Source organism: Schistocerca americana, chromosome 1 (assembly GCF_021461395.2).
Source record: "Schistocerca americana isolate TAMUIC-IGC-003095 chromosome 1, iqSchAmer2.1, whole genome shotgun sequence".
In the NCBI taxonomy this organism is placed as follows: Eukaryota; Metazoa; Arthropoda; class Insecta; order Orthoptera; family Acrididae; genus Schistocerca; species Schistocerca americana.
In genome coordinates this window covers 1,045,962,567-1,045,987,462 of record NC_060119.1, presented here as the reverse complement: position 1 = coordinate 1,045,987,462, position 24,896 = coordinate 1,045,962,567, and the positions used below count along the sequence as shown (strand labels likewise).

Below are 24,896 nucleotides of genomic sequence, written 5' to 3'. Positions count from 1 at the left end.
GAGCTCTCAACACTGAAAAGAAACAGAAATTCGCCAAACTTTTTACACTCCTATGGGAGCTGTGGCACCATCAGCACAGACACTGACACCACTATGGCAGCCTGATGTAAGTATAACATACACCAAACATTTAGAAGCTGTCCATGCGCTCTATATGGCCACCAAGGGAGCAGCTAGGTGCTTTTGACTAAGAAAATGTGGTAGTCATTGAAATCTTGAGGTTTTATCTTGAACTGACATGTCATGAAGCCTGAAAATGTTTATCCAAGAACGTCATTCTCAGGAGTGTTCTTTCATATGATCTATACAGAATCTTATATATGTGGATTGTGATTAAAATCTGCTACAGTAAAGGAAAGAACGTTAACTTAGACAGGATCAAAATCATCAGTTCAATTGCTTATTAATACTGGTGTTGAAACAGACAATAAAAAGAATGCCAAAATACTGAATTCAGTTTTCCAGAGTTGTTTTCCTGTGGAAAACTGTTATATGGTTTCTCTAACAATCTTCATATGATTGGCAAAAGGCAACTTCTGAGATAAGTTACTGCAGAATAGAAAATTGATGGACACTGTTTAACAACTGGAATTGGCTAGTACATAAATCACTGTCTCCCTTTAGTGCAATTCAATTTGTGGCCCTCATGTCCTCTAATCTTTTTCCAAGTAGGCCTATGTTTCTCATGACCTTAAGGAAAATCAACAGCTGTAACTCATGGAAAACGTTCAAAAACTTGCAAAGCTTTCTTTCAATTTTGTCTGCTTCTCATAGCAAACACCGTGGCAATGCTTAATCTCTCTTCTCCAAAATAAGGTGTAGAATAGGCCACGTTATTGCTACTGGCTACTGAAGTAGCCAGTAGCAATAATGACTGTATGGACGATGTGGCCTATTCTACACCTTAGCTTAGATCTATGTGACAATGCTGTGCTGACTATATTCATATATTTTAACAATGCCATTATGGCCTTATCACTTTAGGACATGGTGTAGAAAAGCTCTGAGGATGGTCATTACGGACTGAAACTGGTCATCGTCAAAAGTACTGATATTGTTATCAAAGACAGGAATAATAAAAAAATAAGGAAAAAAAAAAAAACATTTCACAGTATTAGATGACTGTTCGTATGTGTGACTATGTCGCAGCTGGTGAAATAATTTTGTGGTTTAGGCAGACCCTATCTCCACTTTTAGAGAACAGTGGAAAGCTCTTAGGAATAACAAATGTAGGAAAGTTCCGGTAGAGTGTATGCACTTTTGGATTAAAGGAAAGTACAAGCACAAGCATTGAGTTGTTGACAAGGAAAAACACAAGAAAGAAAACTTGCTAGCTTTTGAGCTTGAAAAACGATTACGCCAAAAGATAGCAAGTTTTCTTTCTTTTTGTGTTTGCCTATCAAAGACTCAACGTTTCTGCTCTTTGGTGAGTGGTCTCCTTCAATCTAAAAATATGTATATTCTTATGAATAATATTTCTACTAGGAAGTTCATATTATGAACCATGGGCAAGTGGAACTGTATTTCAATGGCCTTCTCTCTGAACTGCTTGATCTCATCTTGCAAAATTATTAAAATCTTGTCTCTCTCTCTCTCTCTCTCTCTAAGGAGATTCCATTTAGATTTTTCTATTTTAACAGAATCAAGGAAGGAAAATTATGGTTTAATGCCTGTCAACCTTGAGGTCATTAGAAACAATAATGGCCGGGTTCAGCATACTCTCAAACACTGCAGAGCAGGTAAACAATTTACTATTGACTGATCAACTGATGCAAGTGTGCATGTTATTGTTCCTTCCTCTCCCCCCCACCAACGGGCTGACCTGCACCAGCAAGGGCACCCACTCTTCAACAGCTGATGTGCAAGGTCATACATAATAAAGTGCAGCCTTCAGTTATTCACCATCAGTCAGTCTGTGCTACTGCACAGATCAATGACTATTCTTTTACTGGTACTGATTTCACAGTGCTGTGACTCATCAAGTTATGGACTCGCCCATAGAAAGATACATAAATATAGGTGAGTTCCTTTCTTTACATTTCGAAACAGAATGCAAATTTTCACAGGAATATAACAGCAAAAGAAAAGTTCGAAATAACAACAAGCAAGACAAATTAGTGTACAACAATCATTGTTTGCAAGTAGAACTTTGTACAGAACCAACTGCCTTCAATTCATTATAGTCAAGCACTTCTATTTTAACAAATGGTTTCCTCTGAAGAGGAAGAGAGTTTATTGAGTCCCACTATTTTTTTCCTTTCTTATTCATGATTCGACTGGTGCCAGTAACAACTTCTCAGAATGATTTGCTTTATACTGTGAGGCGCGCAGACTGATAGGTGAAAATTCTTGAGATAATGCCATTTGGGTCACTGTTTCTGTTTCCACTGACAAGGAACTGTGGATAGCTCTTTGAATTAAGATATATTACAAAATTCATGTAGTGAAACTGCATTTCGATGGGCTTGTCCCTGCACCACCTGACCTCAGTTTGGTAAGTTTTAAGTTGTTCTCTGTACCTGTCATTAAGGTTTTTCCATTTTGATTTCATCATTTTAATGATTAATAACAGTGAGTAAGAAAATATGGTTCTTTAGTTTCCTATTGTTATAGATGTATGAAAGTAGATGGACTCAGTAAATGTAGATGGGCCAATTAACTTTTCGTGTATCATTACAACAGTTGTAATTTTACCTTACTGACTGTGAAATGAGAAGGAACAACTTTAAAAAGATTAACTTGTTCAGCAACATTTCTGATGAAAACAGACATGAGACATCTGACATGTTCACTGCAGAAGCTGAAGCATAGCTTCACTGGCCTGCACTGGAAATATTAAATATTGTGAATGTCATTGGGCATGGCACAGCTCTTGACATCCGCTCATGGCCTGGTCGTCAGTGTGAACACTGCAATGCAAAACAACAGGTTTGACAGCCCGGTGCATCACAGCCCAGTCCAACATGTCTTGGCCCAGTGTATCATGGCCCACTCCAGCATGTCTTGGCCCAGGATGCAGTGTGAACAGTCCTTTAGAGGCAATTCCTACTGCAATTACAGCAATAAAATAGATTCGTGGATGAAATGTGGAAATATTAGTTCTCAACAGATCAAAATTTGAATTATAGGATATGTTTATTATTTCAAGGGGTTATTTTTCTTAGTAGTCAATTATTCCCTAGCCAGTTATATGGTGATTTGGAAGCAGTGTGGTATGAGCAAGAAGCTTCCCAACAGTTTTGGGTCTTGACTTGTTGAAAACAAGCACGTTGGTTATTTCAGAGAGAAAAGATTAATTTGGAAAGGCTATTAATGTCAGCCACAACTTCAAAATTATATAGGGAATGTGAACAGTGTTCAGTCAGTTCAACTGTACTGGAGTTTCCTTAGGAAAATAAGATTACCATATTTAATGTTGAATAATCACATGTGTACAGAACTTCCCCTTTCAAATGTCTGTTGTTACCCAGTTCTCCTCATTAGCTACTGTAAAGTCAACTCCCTCACCTTACCTAGTTTCTGAGTAAGTGACAGTGATTCTGAAAATATGGCATTTACTATCCTCCTCTCTTTCTTACTGCAAGCTGCCTTTTCTGAATAGAAACTTATTATGTATTGCCTTACTAAGCTAGTTTTGGTCTTGATAGGTATTTATTATTATTATTATTATTATTATTATTATTATTATTATTATTACTATTATTATGTTTGGTTGGTTGGTTTGGGGGAGAGGACCAAACAATGAGATCATCAGTCCCTTCAGTTTCGAGAAGGATGGGGAAGGAAGTCGGTTGTGTCCTTTCAAAGGAACCACCCTAGCATTCGGCTAAACTGATTTTGGGAAATCATGGAAAACCTAAATCAGTATGGCCAGATATGGGTTTGAACCGTTGTGCTCCAAAATGCGAGTCCAGTGTGCTAACAACTAAGGCACCTCGCTCAGTAGTGCATTTTTGTTTTTTTAACTTTGAGAAATAACATCACCAACACACTTAGCTGCAAGTCCATTCTTGTTTGCTTGCCTGTCTATTAGACCATGTATTAGATCACTGATGTTCAATGATGGTGCTGGATGCAATAACAGTACTTTTAACTGTTACTGAGTTATTCACGATTAGAAACATGTTGCAGGCTGGCTAGGCTGTTCCAACATTGCTCCATGGGGCAAGGGCCCCCATGGTTGCCCCTCAATGTGCTTGCAGGAAGAGACAGGTAGTGTAGGCTAGCTGCCAGATGGTTGTACTGAACACATTTTGCGCAAGCAGTGTGGCCATCCTTGACTGTACACAACTGCATACGCTATGGTCCAGCTGCAAGATGTCCCGCACATTAGCTGTTTACCCACCCTTGTCCACCTGTGCCTGTGTCTGCTGGTGGGCGTGTGAGCTGAAACAGCCTATTTAGGCACTATATCTGTTATCTTCCTACTACGAGACAGCCTTAAACATATGAGCCTGAAAATATGAATAAAGAAGCTCAGTGCTCTAAAAATGAGATTTCACAATATTTGTACATTTACAATTGTTGATAATTTGAATTTTCCTTCAAATGTCAAGTTTTATTTCTCTATCAGGGAAACAAAAGACAACTTCTTTGCTTACACACCATTTCATGAGATTAAAAAATAGATAAACAAATAAATAAACACTAACAAATGTTTTTTGATCATGACATACAGACAACAAGAGAGAATGGGATTTGTTACGTAACTATGAAAATGTATGTTGCTGTGATATACATTTCTGATAAGTGTGTGTCATTATAAAGAGGAGAAAATGGTTACATAATTTAGGCAATGAACATCAACAAAAGTCATATTTTTCTTTACTGTAGTTATGTGACAGTTCTATTACAATCCAAACACATAAATTCCTCTTACCTCTTGTAAGCACAGATTGCAGTAATCATCCCTTATTTGGAAGTATAATCCTAACACAGCAGCCAGTTTTGTGAAGTCAGCTTTGTTTTCACTAAAGAGCTGCATCAACCTAATTGCAAGCATAAATAATCCACCAGTTTCTGTAAAATAAAAAAAAAAAAATTATTTAGCTTCATCCTGAAACTATTACTCTAATGAAGGCCAACTTTTAAAATGTATAAATAGTAACACAAAGTATTACAGAACAAACTTAATTTTGTTTCTTTGTATAGCACAATTTATAAACACTATGTACACATGAAACAGACTTAGATTCAGAGAGAATTTATGTTTTTTCCTACCTAAAGGTAAAGCTCATTTTACAATTCATGCATTTTTATTCATACATTTTACTCTGATGTTGCTTCAAGCTAGTCCACAAAGCAGTTACGGGACAAATCTTATATATAACAACAAAGATTCAGTTGGGCATCACTTTAGTCAACTAGGCATGACTGCTGCTTTTCTCCAGTCATAAAGTAGTAGACAATAATTCACTACACAAGTGTCATTCAATTTTCAGTGAACAGGATGGATGGAAGAATGCACAATGCTATAGCTTGGAGATGGGTCCTGTTAATTTTCAATATGACAAATATTCTATGAATACAATAAGTATAGGGCTTGATGAAATGGAACAAAATGAATGCAAATAGTGGACTCTGAACCATGGTCTCGACCCACCACCCACCTCACGACTTCTGGGATAAGACATAAAAAGACAGTGACACATTAATCAACCTGAAAACAGCTACACAGCTCTTCACCATATTGCATGGAATGTGAAGAAAACATCTTCAGAAATCTACTAAATCTCCACAAAACCTTATCTAGTACAGTAGATGCTATAAATGGAAAATGTGGATCTACACCAGAAATCACAGCAGCTACAAATCCAAACATTAATATGTAAAGTTAAGTACTTCACTAGCAATGGTCCTGCTGAAGGAATAACCTCTTTCCTCTCTTCTGATCTGAGAAGCAGCATACCCAGCAACTCAAAGACCATTATAACTTTCCACTTATCACACTAGCAAAGGATTACTCTATGTGAAAGTCATGTTGACTGCCACAAACTTATTCTAATATAGACTGAGAATTAAAAGTTCTGGTTCAATATTCATAAGTGAACTCACACTTAACATGATAATTTTTCAGATGGTCATATTATTTTTTTAAAAAAAGAATTAGGAAATACATGTCCAGGGAATGAAGTTTTGTCTAAACCTGAAATAGATGTAGTGCCTCCAAAAAAGTGACAGCCTATATTTCAGTTTTGTCTAATTAACCAGGCCAGAACAAATCAGATTACATCTCTGACACATAAAGAGAAATTTGTCAGTTCTTTTTTTGGTCGATATAAAATTACAACAAAGATCGAAACGCTGTTATCTACTGCTACAGCTGACTTTCATCTGTAACATGAGCTCTGGAACTTTTCTGTAGCGAAAATATTTCCACAATGACAACTCAAGGGGTGCCCAATGCACTGAATGCCCACCTCTGTAGTTAAGTGATCAGTGTGACTGTTATGAAAAGGATCTGAGTATGATTCCCACAACTGCTAGGGATTTTTTCTCAGCAGGAGGACTGGAACAAGGTGCACTCAGTCTTGTGATGGCAACTGAGGAGTTACTTGGGCAGAAAAAAAATTGAGGCTGGCTCAAAGGGCTTGGAAATTGGCAATAGCTGGGAGAGCAGTGAGTTGACCCTGTACCACTCCACATCACATTGAAATGGTGCCATTGGTGGAGGCTGACATGGCAGCTGGTCCATGCTGAATGGCCAGTTAAGATTAGTCTGCAGAGCTTTGCTTCCTTTTTTTAATGCATTGAATGAAAGAACAATGTAACATGTTGGTTTCATTTAAGTGAAATTGTATGAATTACACTTAATTTGAAGGATGAAAGCAATATTTGTGAGATCTCTTCAGATTCAAAAGATCTTCAGTGTGGTATTGCACCAAATCAAGGAAAACTATTAGACCATGCACTGATAAGGTGTCTTCCAAGCAGTTTAGTTTAAAATCACAAGTCATCCTCACTCTCAACTAAAGAACAGCAGTGAACCACTTTCCTTGAAAACAAAATATAATTCAACATCACCGTTCACACTGGTTTGATGGCTTCATTCACTTCCTTCCATCTGGTATTAATCTTTTCTCATTGACTACTTGCTACGGTAAGTCCCTCAAAACTCTAAATATTCAACTTTTTGTTATTCTAATGTTCTCTCTGCAGCCAAATTGCTGTCTTGTGTGACTTATGTACATGTGCCATTAACTTGACTCCTCACATTATGGGTTTCCATATTGTTCTTCATCTCTACTGTCTAAATCTTTTCGAAAAACACTGAATTATTTAGAAATTTTTATAAATCTATAGCTACTTATATACTCCGCATGCCACTGTACATTGCACTGTGGAGAGTAGTTCACACCTGTATTAGTGATCTTCTGTCCTACAACATGTGTATACAGTATGAAGAAAAAATTACCCTCCATATGCCCCTGCACTGCTGTCTTGCCTATTTTTATAAGGACTCCAAATGTTGGAGAAATACTGTAGATGCACGTCACCTTCCTAGGGCCCTTCCAATAGATCTAAGTTTTCTGTTACATGATTACATGTTCATCCCATTTCATGTCACTTCTTACTGGGGGACCATCTCCATTTGGCATAACTGATTTTGCCAAATTTATGGTACATGAAGGGCTTTGACAGAAATGAAAGTGAAAAAAGGGGGAGCCCCAGATGGTCTAGTGAGTGCTGGGCAAGGCATAAGTCATTTATGGTAGTGTACAGACTCCAGGCAATGGTTGGCACAGCCAAAAGAGTATTGAGTGGTACCCTAAGCATCATGGGATTGATTCCCTTTGCGGAAATATTTTCTTATTTTTGCTTTTACGCTACTTACACTGCAAATAAACCAAAGTAATTCTCAATATACTGTATTATGATATTAATATTTTCACAAAAATGCATGAAAAGGAAAGGGAAATGAAAATCTGGGATTGCCATCATGCAGTTTTAAAGTGATTGCCCCAAATGCACTATGCTAGTACAATCTTGAGATACATATTTTTACTATTAGGTAAAGAATTTGATCAAAAACCTCAATAAATGTTTTCATCTTGGAGAGATAGGCTTAAAAAAATCACCCTCCTACCCCCAGTAGACAGCAACAAATACAGGGTTATTCTAAATGATGGACCCATTTTCAAAAATTTGTACGTATTCAAGTAAAAATCCAAAATGACAAAGCTTTATACCAATGAAAAGACGAAGTTTCAAAGTTTTTGGCAGGCAGGCGGTGATAGTTTCAGAAGCAGCCAGTTATGTGAAGGAAGCCTCTATCAATCACTGTGAATGAACTGCGGGACCGGATCACTGCTGCCGTGCACTCAGTAACACAGATATGTTTTCGTGTGTGTGGGACGAGTTTGGCTACTGCATAGATGTTTACTGTGCAGCCAGTGGTGGCCACACTGAACATTTATAATGTATCACATTTCTAATTATTAAATAACTATTAAAAACTAATTAATTACAGAGAATTAAATTTCTTAAACTGATATAAAACTTTACAAAAAAAACTTTGAAACTTTCTCTTTTCATTGGTATAGAGCTTGTTCATTTTGGCTTTGTACTTGAATAAATATGAAGTTTTGAAAATGGGTCCATTGTTTAGAATAACATCAGGAATTCTTGGAAGGTCCACCCTTTGTCCTCAGAACAGCTGCACAAACTCTTGGCATTCTAGAGATAAGATTTTGTAGTGTTTTTGCAGTCCACAATGTCTGTAAACTATTACACAGATCTTGTCAAGTTCATCCAACATGAGTTCAATGGGATTTAAGTCAAGTGAATTATTTGGCCAAATCATATTTTTCAGTTCCCCACCTCCTTCTTTTCTGCTGACAGACCATATGCACATTTAAAAGCAAGTTAGGGATCGATGTCCTGCTATAGAACAAACCTGTGACCAATAAGTCTCTTGCCAGATGTAACTGCATTGTTGATCAGTATCCTGTGATAACCTTTCTTTTTTAATGTTCCATTTATTCTCATTAGATCACCAACTTTATTACCTGCAGAACATCCCCACAGCATGATCAACCTTACATCATGCTTCACCATAGGTGTCCCACACTGACTCTTCATACATTCTCCATGAAGGCAGTGGACAAACAACCAACAATGGCTTCCAAATATTTCAAATGCAGATTTGCCAATGAAGAACATCTTGGACCATTGTTGCACACTAATTTTTAAGTTGCTGTGCCCAATGACATCTTTTCACCCTACTTTGTTTGCATAATATAGTTTCCTTTTAACTCCATATGTACCACTATAAATCTTGTTCACAAAGATGCAGAAATTGGAGCTGCTTGTATACTATTTACATCCTCATGAGTTTCGTGAGTAGTCTGAGTCCTCTGACATTTACTCTGCACACATATGAATTGATTTCCCCTGTATGATGTTAGCAGTGGTCTTCCAAGCTGTGAAACACTTGCATTGGCAGCAATTTCTTTGAAGAGCTGCAAACCATGGACACTAGATTGGGCTATGCCAACTTTTGTTGCTGTGATCCTAGTAGAATAACCTTGCGGGTGCAGAGCTCCAATTACAGCATGTTTTTCAGTTTCAGCCCGATTAGCAAGCAATATTGTATGAACCTGATCAGATACACAGACACAACCAGTCAAATACAAAACTGAGGTGCACAGTCTTTACATGTTTTTACTTAAAGTATTTTATCATCATAATGGGAATATGATAGAATATTTGAAACAGTTTTAACCACAAAGCCACAGTTGTGATAGATGACCAAAAACTTTTGACCAATAGGGTAAATGGGTCATGCCTTGCCCAAGTCGCATCACAAACGCATTTTTTTCTAAATGCTTGACCATCTAGAGCTTCCACTTCTGTCACTTCACTTCTGGCCAAGCTGTGCAATTACTGTAAATTTGGACAAAATCGTTGATGACGAATAGGTGTGATGCATGCCCTTGTTAATATTACTCTTACACATTTAAATGGTTGGCCAGCCTTCTCTTATATATTTAAAAAGTTGGACATCCTTCAAATGTTTGCCACTAAACCTGTAATCAAATACTACTAGGTCCTTTCTCTTTGTTACAGGCACAATGCAAGGTGAACCTGAACACAGTCACTAAATTTTGGAAACTGTTCAGGAATATAATATGAGCATTTTGGTAGAACGATCCCATGGTTGGCAGAGGCTCATAGCAGAATAACAACATAATTTTGATTTATTAGGTTTTTTGCTCCAATTACCTTTCTTATTGTGAAAGTACCCACGCAATAGTGAAAAACCTTGTAGTATGCAAACATCAAAATGTAAAACACAAAACAGAATAAGTTCAGATACAAAAGTAGTGTGATGTTGTTGCCATTACCACAGGAACAGCTCAGTATAGTGCTGTTCTGCTATTCTTCTATTGCCTTTAGAGAACCTATAAATAAGGTGTGGAGCAGCCTATCTGCATAAATAAACCTATTCATATAGGTCTGTATGACTAAATTAAAACTAGCATTCCATGGGAAAAAAACCAAGATGAGAAGTGAGCAGTACTAATTACAAGCTTTAAAGCAAAGAGTAAAAAGTAAAGTGGGTATTACTGTTGTCAACAGTAAGTATCATGAGTGAAGAGAACAAGACTATTTCCAAAGAACATACAGAGCACATACCACTAATATTTGAACTTCTGTGCAGACACAGTAGTTTCAATGCAGAAGAGATGCAAAGACAAACGGTGGTAAGAAATCAAATTAATTCCAATTACTCTATAACAAGCCATGTGAGATCAAAGAGTCCCTCACACCAAAATATTCGGAAAATATCCCCAGAAAATCTCTGAACTGTTATTGATAGAGTTTAGGTTCACACTGTACTGCACTTATTAACATTTAAAGGGAGCCACCATTAATTACACTAAGCAGAAATTTTTTCCTTGTCTTTCTGAATTACCTTACAAACATCTAATGAGAAAATTTCTCTTCATATAACAGTTTCATCAGCATCTCACAGTGTTTCTGGCGCTACCTGATAAATTGTTGCCCTACAATGACAACGTTAGGGGCCTTGGTACACAACAAGCAGAAAGATATGTATGTTCAGTAAACTACACAAAAAATTAGTAATGTTATATCTCAGTAAGGAACTTGAAACTTTTAGCACAGGTCAGGAGCATATAGAGGAACTCTGGCTCAAGTTTAAAAGAATAGTTGACCACACACTGGATAAATATGTACCCAGTAGAAAAGTTCATAATGGGAGGGAACCTCCATGATATACAACCTCTGTAAAGAAACTTCTAAAGAAACCGAGGTTACTGCATAAGGTGTAAAATGAAGCATAGAGCTATAGGTAGAGATGCTGAATGAAATGCACTTGGCTGTCAAGAAAGCAATGTGTGCTGCCTACAGTGACCACCACAGCAGAAAACTGTCAAATGACATTTCACAAAATCCAAAGAAATTCTGCTCATATGTGAGGGCTGTTAGTGGCACCAAAGTTAGCGTCCAGTCCGTAGCGAATGAGACAGGAGCTGAAACTGAAGGTAGCAAAGCGAAAGCTGAACTGCTTAACTCTATTTTCAAATGTTCCTTTACAGAGGAAAACCCAGAAGAACTGCCCCAATTTAATCCTCCTACCACTGAAAAGATGAATGAAATAAGTGTTAGTGTCAGTGGTATTGATGAACAGCTAAAATCATTAAAACTGAACAAAGCTCCAGGCCCTGATGGAATCACTGTCAAATTCTATAATGAATGTGTGGCTGAGGTATCCCCTATTCTAACTATAGTCTACCATAGATCTCTTGAACAAAAAAATGGCCCTGTTCTTGGAAAAAGGCACATATCACACACCTCTACCAGAAGGGTAGCAAATATGATTCATATAACTACCATCCAATATCCTTGACATCAATGTGTTGTAGAATATTAGCAAATATTCTGAACTTAAACATAATGAGATATCTTGAACAGAATGACTTCCTCAACGGCAACCCGTATGGCTTCTGAAAACATCAATCATGTGAAAACCAACTCACACTTTTCTCACATGACATAATGAAAGCTTCGGATCAGAGCAAATAGGTAATGCAGTATTTCTTGATTTCTGAAAAGCATTTGACTCGCAAGTAACACTATCCAAGTGCCACTCTCTGATTCCGATACACTGCAAATATGTTACAGTCTAGGTCAAAATATGAGGCACACATTTTTTTATATGTGCCAATATGGCCGTTGAAATGGTGAAAACACTCCCAAAGAAACTGCAGTTGTTAACTTTTTGAGCATACAGTTGAAAGAGTAGGAGATATAACAAGTTGCTACTGTACTTTACAACTGTGCAATCACATTTTTAAACATTTTGAAATATTTCGAAATCCTCCTCTCACCTCAAAGTTTTTGAAATGGTAAAAAGTTCATGTGTAGTAAACCTAACAGTATATCCGACAACAAATTCAACCACATATGATAAAGTTACACCCCGAAGATGCAGTAGTCAGATATAAGTTGGAAGGACATGTGCACTCTGTACACCACCGTATGGCACTTGCCACACATGGAAATATAGTGTTGGTTGCAATTTCACAGTGCAACCATAAAAGATGGGCTCCTGAAAAATTTAATTGAAAAATAAGGTCTCACTCTCTGTTGAGTCCGGGTATAACCAATGTGAAGGTAGCGAGAAGCTACTACCGTTTAGTTTTTTCGTGGTCTTTGTTTTAAAGGTTTGTTGTTTGTTTTGTTTAATTTCTTTGGCTGTTTGACATCTATTTTGTTATTTTATGATATTTAGGTTGTGTTGCATTATTTTTGATAGTTGGTGCAATAATGGGGGGACGTTGTATTATCTATTGCAAAGATGTGCTGCATACACAAACACACTGTGCACCACACACACCTGATTATTGGAATATTATTCCACAGTTTACAATATGTATCACAATTTTAAAGAAATAATTATCAGGTTTTTCTGTGATGTATCTGCTCTTGAACCACGCATACCTAAACATGTTCACAAATCAAGGAGATGAGAACTGATTATGAATCAAAGATTGAATTTTCAGGATATTATTCCTCAAGTGCCATATAGTAGTAGTACAGCAGAGAACTGTTTTAGAAAATTCTTCCACAGTTTGAAAGTGTGAACATCAAGAGAGAGAGAGAGAGAGAGAGAGAGAGAGAGAGAGTGAGTGAGTGAGTGAGTGAGTGAGTGAGTGTGTTAATAGGGAAGTATAATAGAATGACTTGCTATTGCTCTAGTAGTTGAGAACAATCAACGCATGATACATATCAGACCTATATGAAAGTTGTAGTTCAATAAAAAAGTTGAAAAAAGGAATCTGTTCTTCTGAAAATAATTAGAATTCAGACAGAGGTCCAGAACACTATACAGTCAGCCACTGCCACAAATGAAGCTACAATAAAAAGAATTTGGACCACCATTGTATAGTTGTTCAACATAAAATGTTTTGACGATACCAGGATTTTTGTCTGACTTATCACTTATTTCACCTTCGGCAACGGTTGTTAGTACAGAAAGTAATGAGTAAAGTCAATAACAGGGTGGGTAACACAGTTCAAAGGTTGGAGGAAGGCAACAGCTTTCTATCTCTAGTAGGACGATGCATAGTAAAGCACTGTGGTGTTCCAACAAATCTTTGGCTAGAAGATTATGTATTATAAAGAGGTATAGCATAAAAAATATTATGCCCGATAAAAGTCAGCATCCTCCCATTATCTGCATTTGCTACTCTACGTACTACTGTCATAGCTGACCTGAAGAGGTGTGCACTACCTAACAGAATTCTTCAACTAATTACAACAGTTCAATGAAAGTGTTGAGCAAACTACACTCATGCAAGTTATGTTTAATACTAAAAACAATAAATATAAATATTGCTTACTTCTGATAGTCATTTGTTTGTATTCTTCCTCTGAAGGGCAGGTGAAATTATCTCTCCAATAAAGTTCCATACCTTGCCCACGATGAAGCTCCAAAAGTTGCTCAGTGTAAACAGTGGTTGCCTCTGGGTGACCCAGCCCTAATACTCTCTCCAGAGCAATGAAGAAAACATAATTTGCTGCATTTATTGTGCTAGCTACCCCATAAATTGAATGAGCAACAGGTATTCCTCGCCTTAGTACAGAGTTATCTTGAATGTCATCAATACTGAAAGAATATTAGAAAAGTTTTTACAGAATACTACTTTACACTGACTCATTTGCATTTTGTATTTTAAAGTATACTTACAGAAGACTTGAATTATGTAACATTTGAACAATGTCTCCAACAGCATTCAATTTATCAGCTGGTATTTTAAGCCAATAATTGAATGCATGAGCTAATTTTGCTCTTATTTGCTTCCCTGGAACCTGTAGGATGTACTTGAAGGGCTGCAATAATTTCTGAAAGGAAAATACCTTATTAAACAACAATTTAACCAGTTTCAGTAACTTTGAAGCAAAGGTATGAAATACAATAAATTATCTTTCACTTACTTCTCAATGGTGTAAGTTCAACTTTAAAATAGTAGGCCGTACTTTCAATTATTTTGTTTCACAGTTTTCTGAATATGGTGATATAATTTTATCTACTATTTTCATGTGGGTATAAATCAGTTACATATCTTATGATTGATACAGCTTTCACTGCTAAGCACTATGATACAGCTTTTATTGCTAAGCACCATGACGACTCCAAACGTTTACAAAACTTTCTGGTGCCAATTTCTTTTATGACATGTGGCCTATCATAATGACTGTCATGGTTTTAAAATAAAAGTACCCACAACAAATGCCTAGATAAAACTTCTTAGTAAAATTTTGTGTGTGTGCTTTGTAAAAAACACAAAAATGTACATAATATGCACACAAAACAATAATTAATAAGAAATTTGGGTCAATGAATGGGTGCAATTCCACCCACCTGCTTTGAACAGTGACATACCTAAGTTGTGTTGCATGATGACATTGAGGCGCAGTGCGTTAGAAATGGATTGTGTTTGCAAAGGATGTATTGGAGTAAGCGGTTGCACACTCTAAGAGTGTGGTGCTTATTTATAAATTGTCAGTGATGTTAGTGAGGTACTAACCTTAGTGTTGTGTGCTACTTGATGTTGTGGGTGTTCGTTTTTTGTTTCCTTGGCAGTATGTTGTTTCAGTGTCATTAGTTATAGGTGACTGATTTATTTTTTGTTTTGAAATCATTAGTCCATGGCATTGTTAATGGTTTGAAAGCTGCCCCCTCCATCTTTCCCCCCTTTCCCCCCCTATCTATGGATGGTACAACGAAGTTAACTAGTCATTGGTTGGTTGGCCACTTGGCGAAACATGCAAATTGACAAGAGCCAAGTTTCTGCTCCTCGAACTGGCTACAAGTATAGGTGGCAATGTTTTTAGTGGATTTCAGTAATGGTTATTTTATTTGTGTGTGTGGGGAGGGGGGGTGGAGAAGGGCCAGGGGAAGGTACCCGATATTATTGGTTTCCTTTGAGCTATACAGGTCAAATGAAACATTTGCTTCCAGATTTTTTTGTGTTCTTTTTGTTCAGTTTATTCTCGAGGATTTTGTGTTTATTTTTCAGTATTGTTTCAGAATGGTGACATCATTACTCTATATTTAGATTGTCCCCGCCCAGGACCGTTTACTTTCTGCCCCATTAGTTTCATTTTATGGCTGAAGTGAAATGTTTTGCACAGTTAAATATCTCTGTTCATGGGTGTATTTGGTGAATTTACAGTTGCCACTTTGTATACACTGGGAACAGGGGTGTCCACCACCTTGAAGATGTCATAGGTCAAAGGTGACAGGTGGAATCTGACACTTCTTTACTGCCAAAAATTCTGTTCTTCCCATAAATGTTAGAAAGTATAAAACATGGGACTTCCTCATCCTCAGATTCTTATCAGTGCCATTTCCTCACCTTAATGAATCTCATCAATAAAATTCTGCAATCATCATCTTCAGTCAACATATTTCAGTTAAATGAAAATGTGGGGTTACAATAGCTGCCAAATAAATGTCTATTTTTTAAAAATTGTTTGACCCAATAAAAACACTAGTAATTATATAAAGTCTTTGTTAGACACAGAAATGCCAGTACCTTCATATTTTTATTACTGAAAGAACGTTACTATGTACCAGTTCAAATGAATTTTCTAAACAAACAAAACTTTCCATACCTTCCAAGGGCAAAAACACGAGTCCTAATCCACATTTTAAAAAGTTACCCCCTGTTTACTCAATTTAAAACCAATCAACCAAAAATCAGTGACATCAATATCATACATAAAAATCAAATTATGGGAGAAGCTCGCTCATTCTATTCAGCCTTGCTTTCACTGCGGGCATGGTGTCTGGTGCAACAGACATAAACAGCAGGAACATGCTTTACCTTAGTTACTTTGAATCCAAATTAGAAATTGTTTAACTTTGTGTGTGTGTGTGTGTGTGTGGGGAGGGGGGGGGGGAGGAGGAGGGAATTCAGGTCACACTCAGGAATCCTACTACTTCAGAAGAGAATCATTAGAAATATGTGTTCTGCCTCTCCGAGAACATCCTGTCTCCCACTCTTCAAGAACCTAAAAATAATTACCTATCTCTGCATTGCACTTATTTGAGATTATCATCTTTGCACACCCTAGTGCTGAGGTAATGGAAGAAAACTATTTCAGACATACATACAACACTAGACACACGGAAACTTTCATGCTTCCTTACACATCACCTAAAACTCTTTATCACCATACACCCAAGTACATGGGGAATGAACGTCAACAATAAACTCAAGGATAGAGACATGCTAAGCTTGGAGATGGGTTGACTGAAGCGAAAGGTATATGAACCTCTGGCTCAAAATTGCCATTACTCAGTTGAGTAATTTATGAACGATGAGATCATCATTTAACACTGTGAGTATTTAATACCATGGTGCTGTGTATAATACTGTGTGTACAAAATAAAGTCTCTATTTTAAAAATTCTAAAGTCATTCAACGCGTCACGCAAGACTGGCTGGTTAGTTTCATGTTCCATGAATCGTTTACATGATTAATCGTAGTGCGGAACAAGTCACTTTACATTCACATTGCAAATTTATCTGTAAACTTGGCTATAATGTGATCGGTTACAAGCGGTTGTTTACTTCTTTTACACAGAGATGCGTCTGATGTTATGACACAATACCTCGCGATACAATAAGACCTACAGAATGACAACACACTTGTTGTCACCATCATCAAGGATTATCATACTGTCATATCCTGTTAACGCATGTTATGTGTGCTGTATGTCATATTTTGGCCTACTGATTGGCACTGTTATTACCTTGACAAACCCTATATCATTGTGAGCTGATATTTGGATAAATAAACATAAATAAATAAAGAGGCATTCAGCCAAACTCACTTCATCTTGGTCTCTTTCACCAGTTTTACTGTATGGCATTCCATTTTCTTTTTGGTGTCCGTCCATTCTTCTTCCAGCAAAAGCAACGAACAATACAATATTTGACAGACGACTTCTTGTTTACATCACAGATTCGCCGGTATCAAAGATTATACATATATAGCTTGAGCGTCAAAGACATTGACAGGAATCACAGACCTACGCTCTGGTAGCGAACACTGTCCTGAATCGCTACCGCACACCCTATTTCACTGCGAGATAGTTTATCGTGTGCCTGTAGCGCATGCGCAGTCGAGACACGAGGCCATAACGAAATCGCGTCATAGCCAGAGCATATGCGGAGCAGGGCAGTCCTGTTTTGTTCCGAAGCTTGTTACTGACAGCATGTTTACAAAACGCTTTTCGTTCAGAGCGTAATGTAATCACATGTGACGTAACACATGCAGACTCTGCGTCATCATACGCGGCTTAGAGCATTAAATTGAGTCCACGTGTCACAATATCAAATGCTGCATAGCTAGGAGAATGATTGGATAGACCATGGAATGCAAATCGAATAAAACTGGATGCTGAATTTCCATAAACGCTGTTCGTAATCTACCGTTATGAAAAAAATATTATAATTACAGAAATATATTTCAGTGTCTTCATACTACTTTGATACTAAAGTTAGAGGAGGTATTTCAAATTAGTATATGTATGCGATTCTATCTTTACAGTTGCTTAACAGTAACTAATCATCTAGATTAAACTGGCGTACCAATCACATTTTCTTTCAAAACAGAAACAGGCTGTGGAAAATTCTAAGAGACAGATCGCCTACTTCTTGTATCACATCTATATGAATGTAACTGATAGTAAAGTACCAAAAAGAAATGTCCACCCTAGCCGTTCCTGTGAGGACAAAGAGGCAAGATAATTTAACCATGACCTCTAAGGAATCTTGCAGTGGCTTTGCCGAAGCGGTAACACCAGTTCCCCGAAGTTAAGCAAGGTGGGGCTTGGTTAGCATTCGGATGGGTAACTGTCCGAGTCTGGGGAGTGCTGTTGGCAAGGGGGGGGGGGGTGTACTTGTGACCCCAATTGAGAATTATCTGATTGAAAATTAGCGGCCAGTAGTGCGGTGTGCTGACGGTATGTGCCTTCCGAAGCCTGTTAGGATGGAGTTTTAGTTCTATAGAATCTATCCTGAGCATAAAACTGTGAGATATCTAGGAGCAAGTGGTATGAACAGGGGAGACCCCACAAAATGTGTTCTTCATTTCATTAGTGGAAGGAAGAAATAAATAAGCTCTCTTGTAAGTAATTACAACAGCAAAGGAATGTAGGAGAGCAAGAATCATACTTGGTAATAACACAAAAACATAAGTAATGTCCACCAGGAAAACAGGAAAAGGATGAACTGTGAATATAGTTCCGTTGATTACTTCAAATACACCACAGTGTATGAGAGAAAATCACCCACAGCTAGGAAGGACAGGTACAGAATGCGATAATGGCAGTTCTGCAGTAGACTTTGTAATGATAACTTAGATAAAATTTTATATTCCTGCATAGTAATACGCACTATTAAAAATTAACCCTTCAGTGTGCTGTTCTGCAGATGTGCAAAGCAAAATTTTAACTCTTTTTTTCATTGTCGTCCTTGAAGATTAAAACTGGTAACTGCGTTGCAGATGGGAAACGTTGTTTTATGAAAGTAACAGAAAAGAATTTGCTACTAGAATGTGCTAATGAGTTCATGATGCGACAATGTGTGTTGCTCTGTGCAGCATTCTCAGTCTGAAGCACCTTGCTCTATTTTGATGACTGTTGGTAGTTGTAAGCAAGAACACACGAACGTAAAAATTATATATAATGCTTCTGTAGCCCTTGGAGAGTATACTGTCCAGATCAACTTCTATTTCTACTAATACAGGCATACTATATGAATAAATGTTGTCTTCATATGTGTAACAGTGAGTAGTAATGCCCCTACCCACACTCGAATGATAACAGATTAGAGTTTCCTTCATTCTGCTTTCTTCTACTTTCTTGTCCCAGTTCAAGTGTTTAGTGGAGTCATTCTTGTACTTTGGAAATTGATGATGTAATGCGATGACTTATGAAGAATTCATGGGCCTAGAATGTCCGTCTGATAGTGAAGAAGGGTTAGATTTTAACGATTCGGATGTAATTGTAAATGATCTGGAATCTGGAAATACCGACAGCGAGATGGAGACTACCATAGGAACTTGTTGCTGATGTACCGATAGTATGAGCTTATGAAAAACACAGAAATATAAAGACAAATCGAAGGGTTTGGAAAAATGAAGTGCTTCGTTTGTAAATGACCTCGTGGCAGCTGCGCGGAAATGCATGAACTTCAGAGCCGTAGTTACAGACAACACAAGCTAGCGGTTCCCGGCATCCGCCGGCGGACCTGCTGGTTTACCGTTAGGCCAAATTTTGGCAACGGTGCGATGTGCACAGGTGCGCAGAACACAAAGGGGGGGGGGGGGGGCAGTGCGAGCTGAGCAACGGCATGGGGTAGAAATTTCTTCAGCAGTCTGATTCTGCTTGAACGGAGGCCACGTTGGTCGAGCTTATTTCGGGCTCCTCACAACGCTTATGGGATAATTTTATCAGCGCCTTCCGTTTGTCCGTCTCGTTTCATCACGACCGCGAAGTACACTGGAAGCGAGGTGTAGCAAAGCTAATGCAGTGAGCGCTCAGCTACGATCTACTCTCTTCTGCAAGAAGGAAGTCAGTACCAAGACTAAGTTATCTGTGCACCGTTCATTCTTTCGACCAACTTTGTTGTATGGGAGCAAAAGCTGGGTGGATTCAGGTTACCTTATCAACAAGGTTGAGGTTATGGATATGAAAGTAGCTAGGATGATTGCAGGTACTAGTAGATGGGAACAATGGCAGGAGGGTGTCCACAATGAGGAAATCAAAGAAAAACTGGGAATGAACTCTATAGATGTAGCAGTCAAGGCGAACAGGCTTAGATGGTGGGGTCATGTTACACGCATGGAGAAACAAGGTTACCCAAGAGACTCATGGGTTCAGCAGTAGAGGATAGGAGGAGTCGGGGCAGACCAAGGAGAAGGTACCTGGATTCGGTTAAGAATGATTATGAAGTAACAGGTTTAACATCAGAAGAGGCACCAATGTTAACACTGAATAGGGGATCGTGGAGGAATTTTATAAGGGGGCTATGCTCCAGACTGAACGCTGAAAGGCATAATCAGTTTTAAATAATGATGATGATGATATAATATTTCATACCTCTACAACTGGACATGCACTAAAATCGAAATTTTTCATGTCAAAGGTAGATTTCCCTTAAGACCTAACCTTTCTCTTGGGCAGTTGAATGGAGCCTTACTGTTTCCCGCCATATCCAGGGAGGGGTAGTGGTGGGGTTGGTTATTGTCTTAGGAATGGGAGGGATAAGTTGGGAGGCTAACAGCTCCCTCTGGTGGGTGTTGTATGAACAAGCCCACTCAGGCAATGCACGTCAAGGCGAACATGCACGGCTCTGAGTTAGGTTACTGGAGGTAGCCAACTGATCTATAAATAAATAAATAAATAAATACCCTCCCTTTCTCTTCAATAACAGAATTACCGTTTCCCATCAAAAATAAATGAAGTACATTAACCTAATCTTCCTCTCTGGCAGCCGGACAGAGACTGACCATTTCTCGCCATTTCCATAGGTGACATCATAGGAGGGGAGGGGGTGGGAGACGTCATATGAGTGGGGAGAGGGTGGGGGAGTTAGGTTAGTGGAGGTAACCAATTGACCTATTTCCATCAAAATATCCCACCACCTCCGGGCAGTGGAGTTGGTTGCGACATCATAGGGGTGTGGAGAAAACCCATTTTCAATATATTATTTGGTCTCATACCTCCACTGATGACGTAATGCGATGACTTATGAAGAATTCATGGACCTAGAATGTCCGTCTGATAGTGAAGAAGGGTTAGATTTTGACGATTTGGATGTAATTGTAAATGATCTGGAATCTGCAAATAGCGACAGCGAGCTGGAGACTACCATAGGAACTTGTTGCTGATGTACCAATAGCACTAGCTTATGAAAAACACAGAAAGATAAAGACAAATCGAAGGGTTCGGAAAAATGAAGTGCTTCGTTTGTAAATGACCTTGTGGCAGCTGCGCCGATATGCATGAACTTCAGAGCTGTAGTTACGGACAGCACGAGCTAGCGGTGCCCAGCATCCGCCGGCGGACCCGCTGGTTTACCGTTAGGCCAAATTTTGGCAACAGTGCGATGTGCACAGGTGTGCAGGACACAAAGCGAGGGGCCAGTGCGAGCTCAGCAACGGCATGGTGTAGAAATTTCTTCAGCAGTCTGATTCTGCTTGAACGCAGGCCACATTGGTCGAGCTTATTTCGGGCTCCTCACAACGCTCATGGGATAATTTTATCAGCGCCTTCCGTTTTCTTCAGCAGTCTAATTCTGCTTGAATGCAGGCTACGTGGGTCGAGCTTATTTTGGGCTCCTCACAACGCTTATGGGATAATTTTATCAGCGCCTTCCGTTTGTGCGTCTCGTTTCATCACGACCGCGAAGTACACTGCGCCCTGCGGGTCGGGAAGGCAGTTACCAGTTCAGTCCAATCAGAGAAAATCACCCACAGCCAGAAACGACAAGAACAGAATGCGATCGTGACAGTTCTGCAGTAGACTTTGTAACGACAACTTAGATAAAATTTTACATTCTTGTATAGTAATACACAGGCAACGGCCTTGCCGCAGTGGATTTACCGGTTCCCGTGAGATCACCGCAGTTAAGCACTGTCGGGCGTGGCCGGCGCTTGGATGGGTGACCATCCAGCCGCCATGCACTGTTGCCATTTTTCTGGGTGCACTCAGCCTCGTAATGCCAATTGACGAGCTACTCGACCAAATAGTAGCGGCTCCGGTCAAAGAAAACCATCCTAACGACCGGGAGAGCGGTGTGCTGACCACACGCCCCTCCTATCCGCATCCTCAACTGAGGATGACACGGCGGTCGGATGGTCCCGATGGGCCACTTGTGGCCTGAAGAGGGATTGCTTTTTTTTATAGTAATACACACTATTAAAAATTAATTCTTCACTCTGCTGCTTTGCAGATGTGCAAAGCAAAATTCCAACTCCTTTTTCATCATTGTCCTTGAAGATTAAAACTGGAAACTGCCTTGCAGATTTGAAATGTTGCTTTATGAAAGTAACAGAAAAGGATTTGCTACTAGGATGAGCTACTGAGTTCATGAAGTTGCATGATTGAGCAATTGGACAATTGGCTAGAGACAGTACCTGTAGCAGACATCACCACTGAGGCCATCGTAACTGCCCTTGTTGACACGTGGATGGCATGTTTCGGATGCCCCAGTCACATCACAGCAGACCAAAGTCGCCAATTTTAGTGAGTGCTGTTCACACACATCGTACAACTAAGTTACGTTCATTTGCACAGAACCACTAGCTACCACCCAGCGTCCAATGGCAAGGTGGAGAGGCTCCATAAGGAGTGTACATCCACCAGGAACAGTGTTCGAGCAGATCGATAGACACATGAAGAATTACACCGCTACCTCAGCTTGCTGAACTATTATTGGCATCATATCCCTAAAAGTGCCACTATGCAGGAACTGCTGACAGCTGATCAACACGGCCCTCCTGCGACGGGACTCCCACGTGCTGGACGGATGCAGTGGAAGAAAGCTTTGCTGAAACCAAGTGGAAGTGGAAGTGGCACAGCTCACTCACCCAGTGTATGACCCTGAAGTGGACATAGTTGTGGATGCTAGCCTGACCGCCATACGCGCAGTGCTTCAGCAGTGCATCACTGGTAGCTGGCAGCCACTCAGCTTCTTCTTATGAAATCGATACCTGTGGAGGCGGTAAAATACTTCCACCTGTCAGTAGAAGCCCCTTCCTTCATTATTTACACCGATCACAAGCCCATCACTCACATGTTATGTGTCAACAACAGCAAATGTTCGCTACACCAATCCTGGCAGTCGGAGTATATGTCGCAGATCTCCACAGACATTCGCCAAATTTCCACGGTAGACAATACCATCACCGACTGCTTGTCCCATGCTTGTGCCATTGTCTCCCCTCCTGTGAATTTTGAGGACATTGACCAAGAACAGAAGACAGAAAAACATCCGGACAACCTCTGGCATTAGGCCTCCAATGGCCTATGATTTGAACTAGTGCTCATTCATGGCTCCACCTGTAAGATAAGGTGCGACGTATCCACAGTCACGCACTGCCTGTTTGTCCCAGACAAATTCTAGCACAGTGCTTTGGACTGCTCCCATGGAATGTCACATCCTGTGTTGCTGATCGCTGCATGTTTCATCTGGGCAGGACTCTGGAAAGACTTCTGTCAATGGGCACGCACTTGTACTGCATATTATTGTGCCAAAGTCAGGAGGCACATCCATGCACCTGTAGCGCCTTGCCTGATGTGACACATCACTTTTTGCATGTTCCCTCTGTGCATGTCCATGCACATGTCCACATTGATACTGTGAGCCCGCTTCTTTTGCCCCATAGGAAGTGGTACCTGCTAATGACGATGGACTATTTCACTCATTGGCTGGAGACAGCACCTGTAGCGGACATCACCACCGAGAGCATCGTCATTGCCCTTATTGACACGTGGATGGCATGTTTTGGATGCCCCAGTCACATCACAGCAGACCAAAGTCGCTGATTTTAGTGAGTGCTGTTGACACACATCGTACAACAGTGTGATGTTCATTTGCACAGACCCACTAGCTGCTACCCAGCGTCTAATAGCATGGTGGAGCGACTCCATAAGGGGCTGAAAGCCACCCTAACTTACCTTGACACTATTTGGACAGAAGCACTCCCAGTGGTACTACTCAGGTTGTGAATAAACTGCTGATTTCAACTACAGACAACAACTCGCCATTCCAGAGGATTTCATGTTGGAAGTACTACCATCACATGAGCCCATAAACCCACTATTGGTAGAATGTCTGTGCACCCATATGGCTGGCCTCTGACCATATGCACCGATATGGCATGAGACCAGCAAAATATTTGTACATACTCATCTACAGTGATTACATACATAATGTTGTCACCACTTTAGCTGCTCAACTCGGACCCACAAGATGTGATCATCCATGATGAACAACATTCGACATCTAGTGTAAACAGAATGCTGACTAAAGCCCTGATCAACCAAGTCAGGCCAGCTTACGTCTTGTCCACTCCAGCAGCTGATCATTTCTTCAACACAGCTGAAGATGATGTGTTGACAGACAACACTTGCCCCTCTACTAGTCAGGGAGGCCCTCCAGCAAAGCCCATGCACATACCTGCACTCGCTGGTGGTGCATAGATGCCATCACCCCAACTCCTCCCATGATGTCATCTCTGGAAATACCGGAAAACAATCTGTGTCTAGCTGCTGGAGAAGAAGGTTAGGTTAGTGTACATTATTTATTTTTAGTGTTTAATGGTAATTCTGTGCTGGAGAGAAGA

At 39.5% G+C, this 24,896-nt stretch overlaps 2 protein-coding genes across 4 annotated transcripts in view; one reads left to right on the top strand and one right to left on the bottom strand.

The window, feature by feature from the left end:
- LOC124549481 (geranylgeranyl pyrophosphate synthase) overlaps positions 1-17,635 on the bottom strand; it is a 110,691-nt gene extending 93,056 nt beyond the window's left edge. The window contains exons 1-4 of one of the 3 annotated variants that reach the window (XM_047125248.1): positions 17,374-17,635; positions 14,219-14,373; positions 13,944-14,137; positions 4,880-5,019 (exon numbers count right to left, since the gene is read on the bottom strand). In XM_047125248.1, coding sequence (XP_046981204.1) covers positions 4,880-5,019; positions 13,944-14,137; positions 14,219-14,373; positions 17,374-17,439 — 555 coding nt within the window. In that variant the 5' untranslated portion in view covers positions 17,440-17,635. Of the gene's footprint in view, positions 1-4,879; positions 5,020-13,871; positions 14,138-14,218; positions 14,374-17,373 lie in introns of all 3 variants that reach the window. The other 2 variants (XM_047125246.1, XM_047125247.1) reach the window with 2 other exon arrangements.
- LOC124549517 overlaps positions 1,921-24,896 on the top strand; it is a 37,052-nt gene continuing 14,076 nt past the window's right edge. The window contains exon 1 of the mRNA XM_047125249.1: positions 1,921-2,019. Within this exon, the coding sequence (XP_046981205.1) occupies positions 1,986-2,019 (34 nt within the window). The 5' untranslated portion in view covers positions 1,921-1,985. The remainder of the gene's footprint in view (positions 2,020-24,896) is intronic.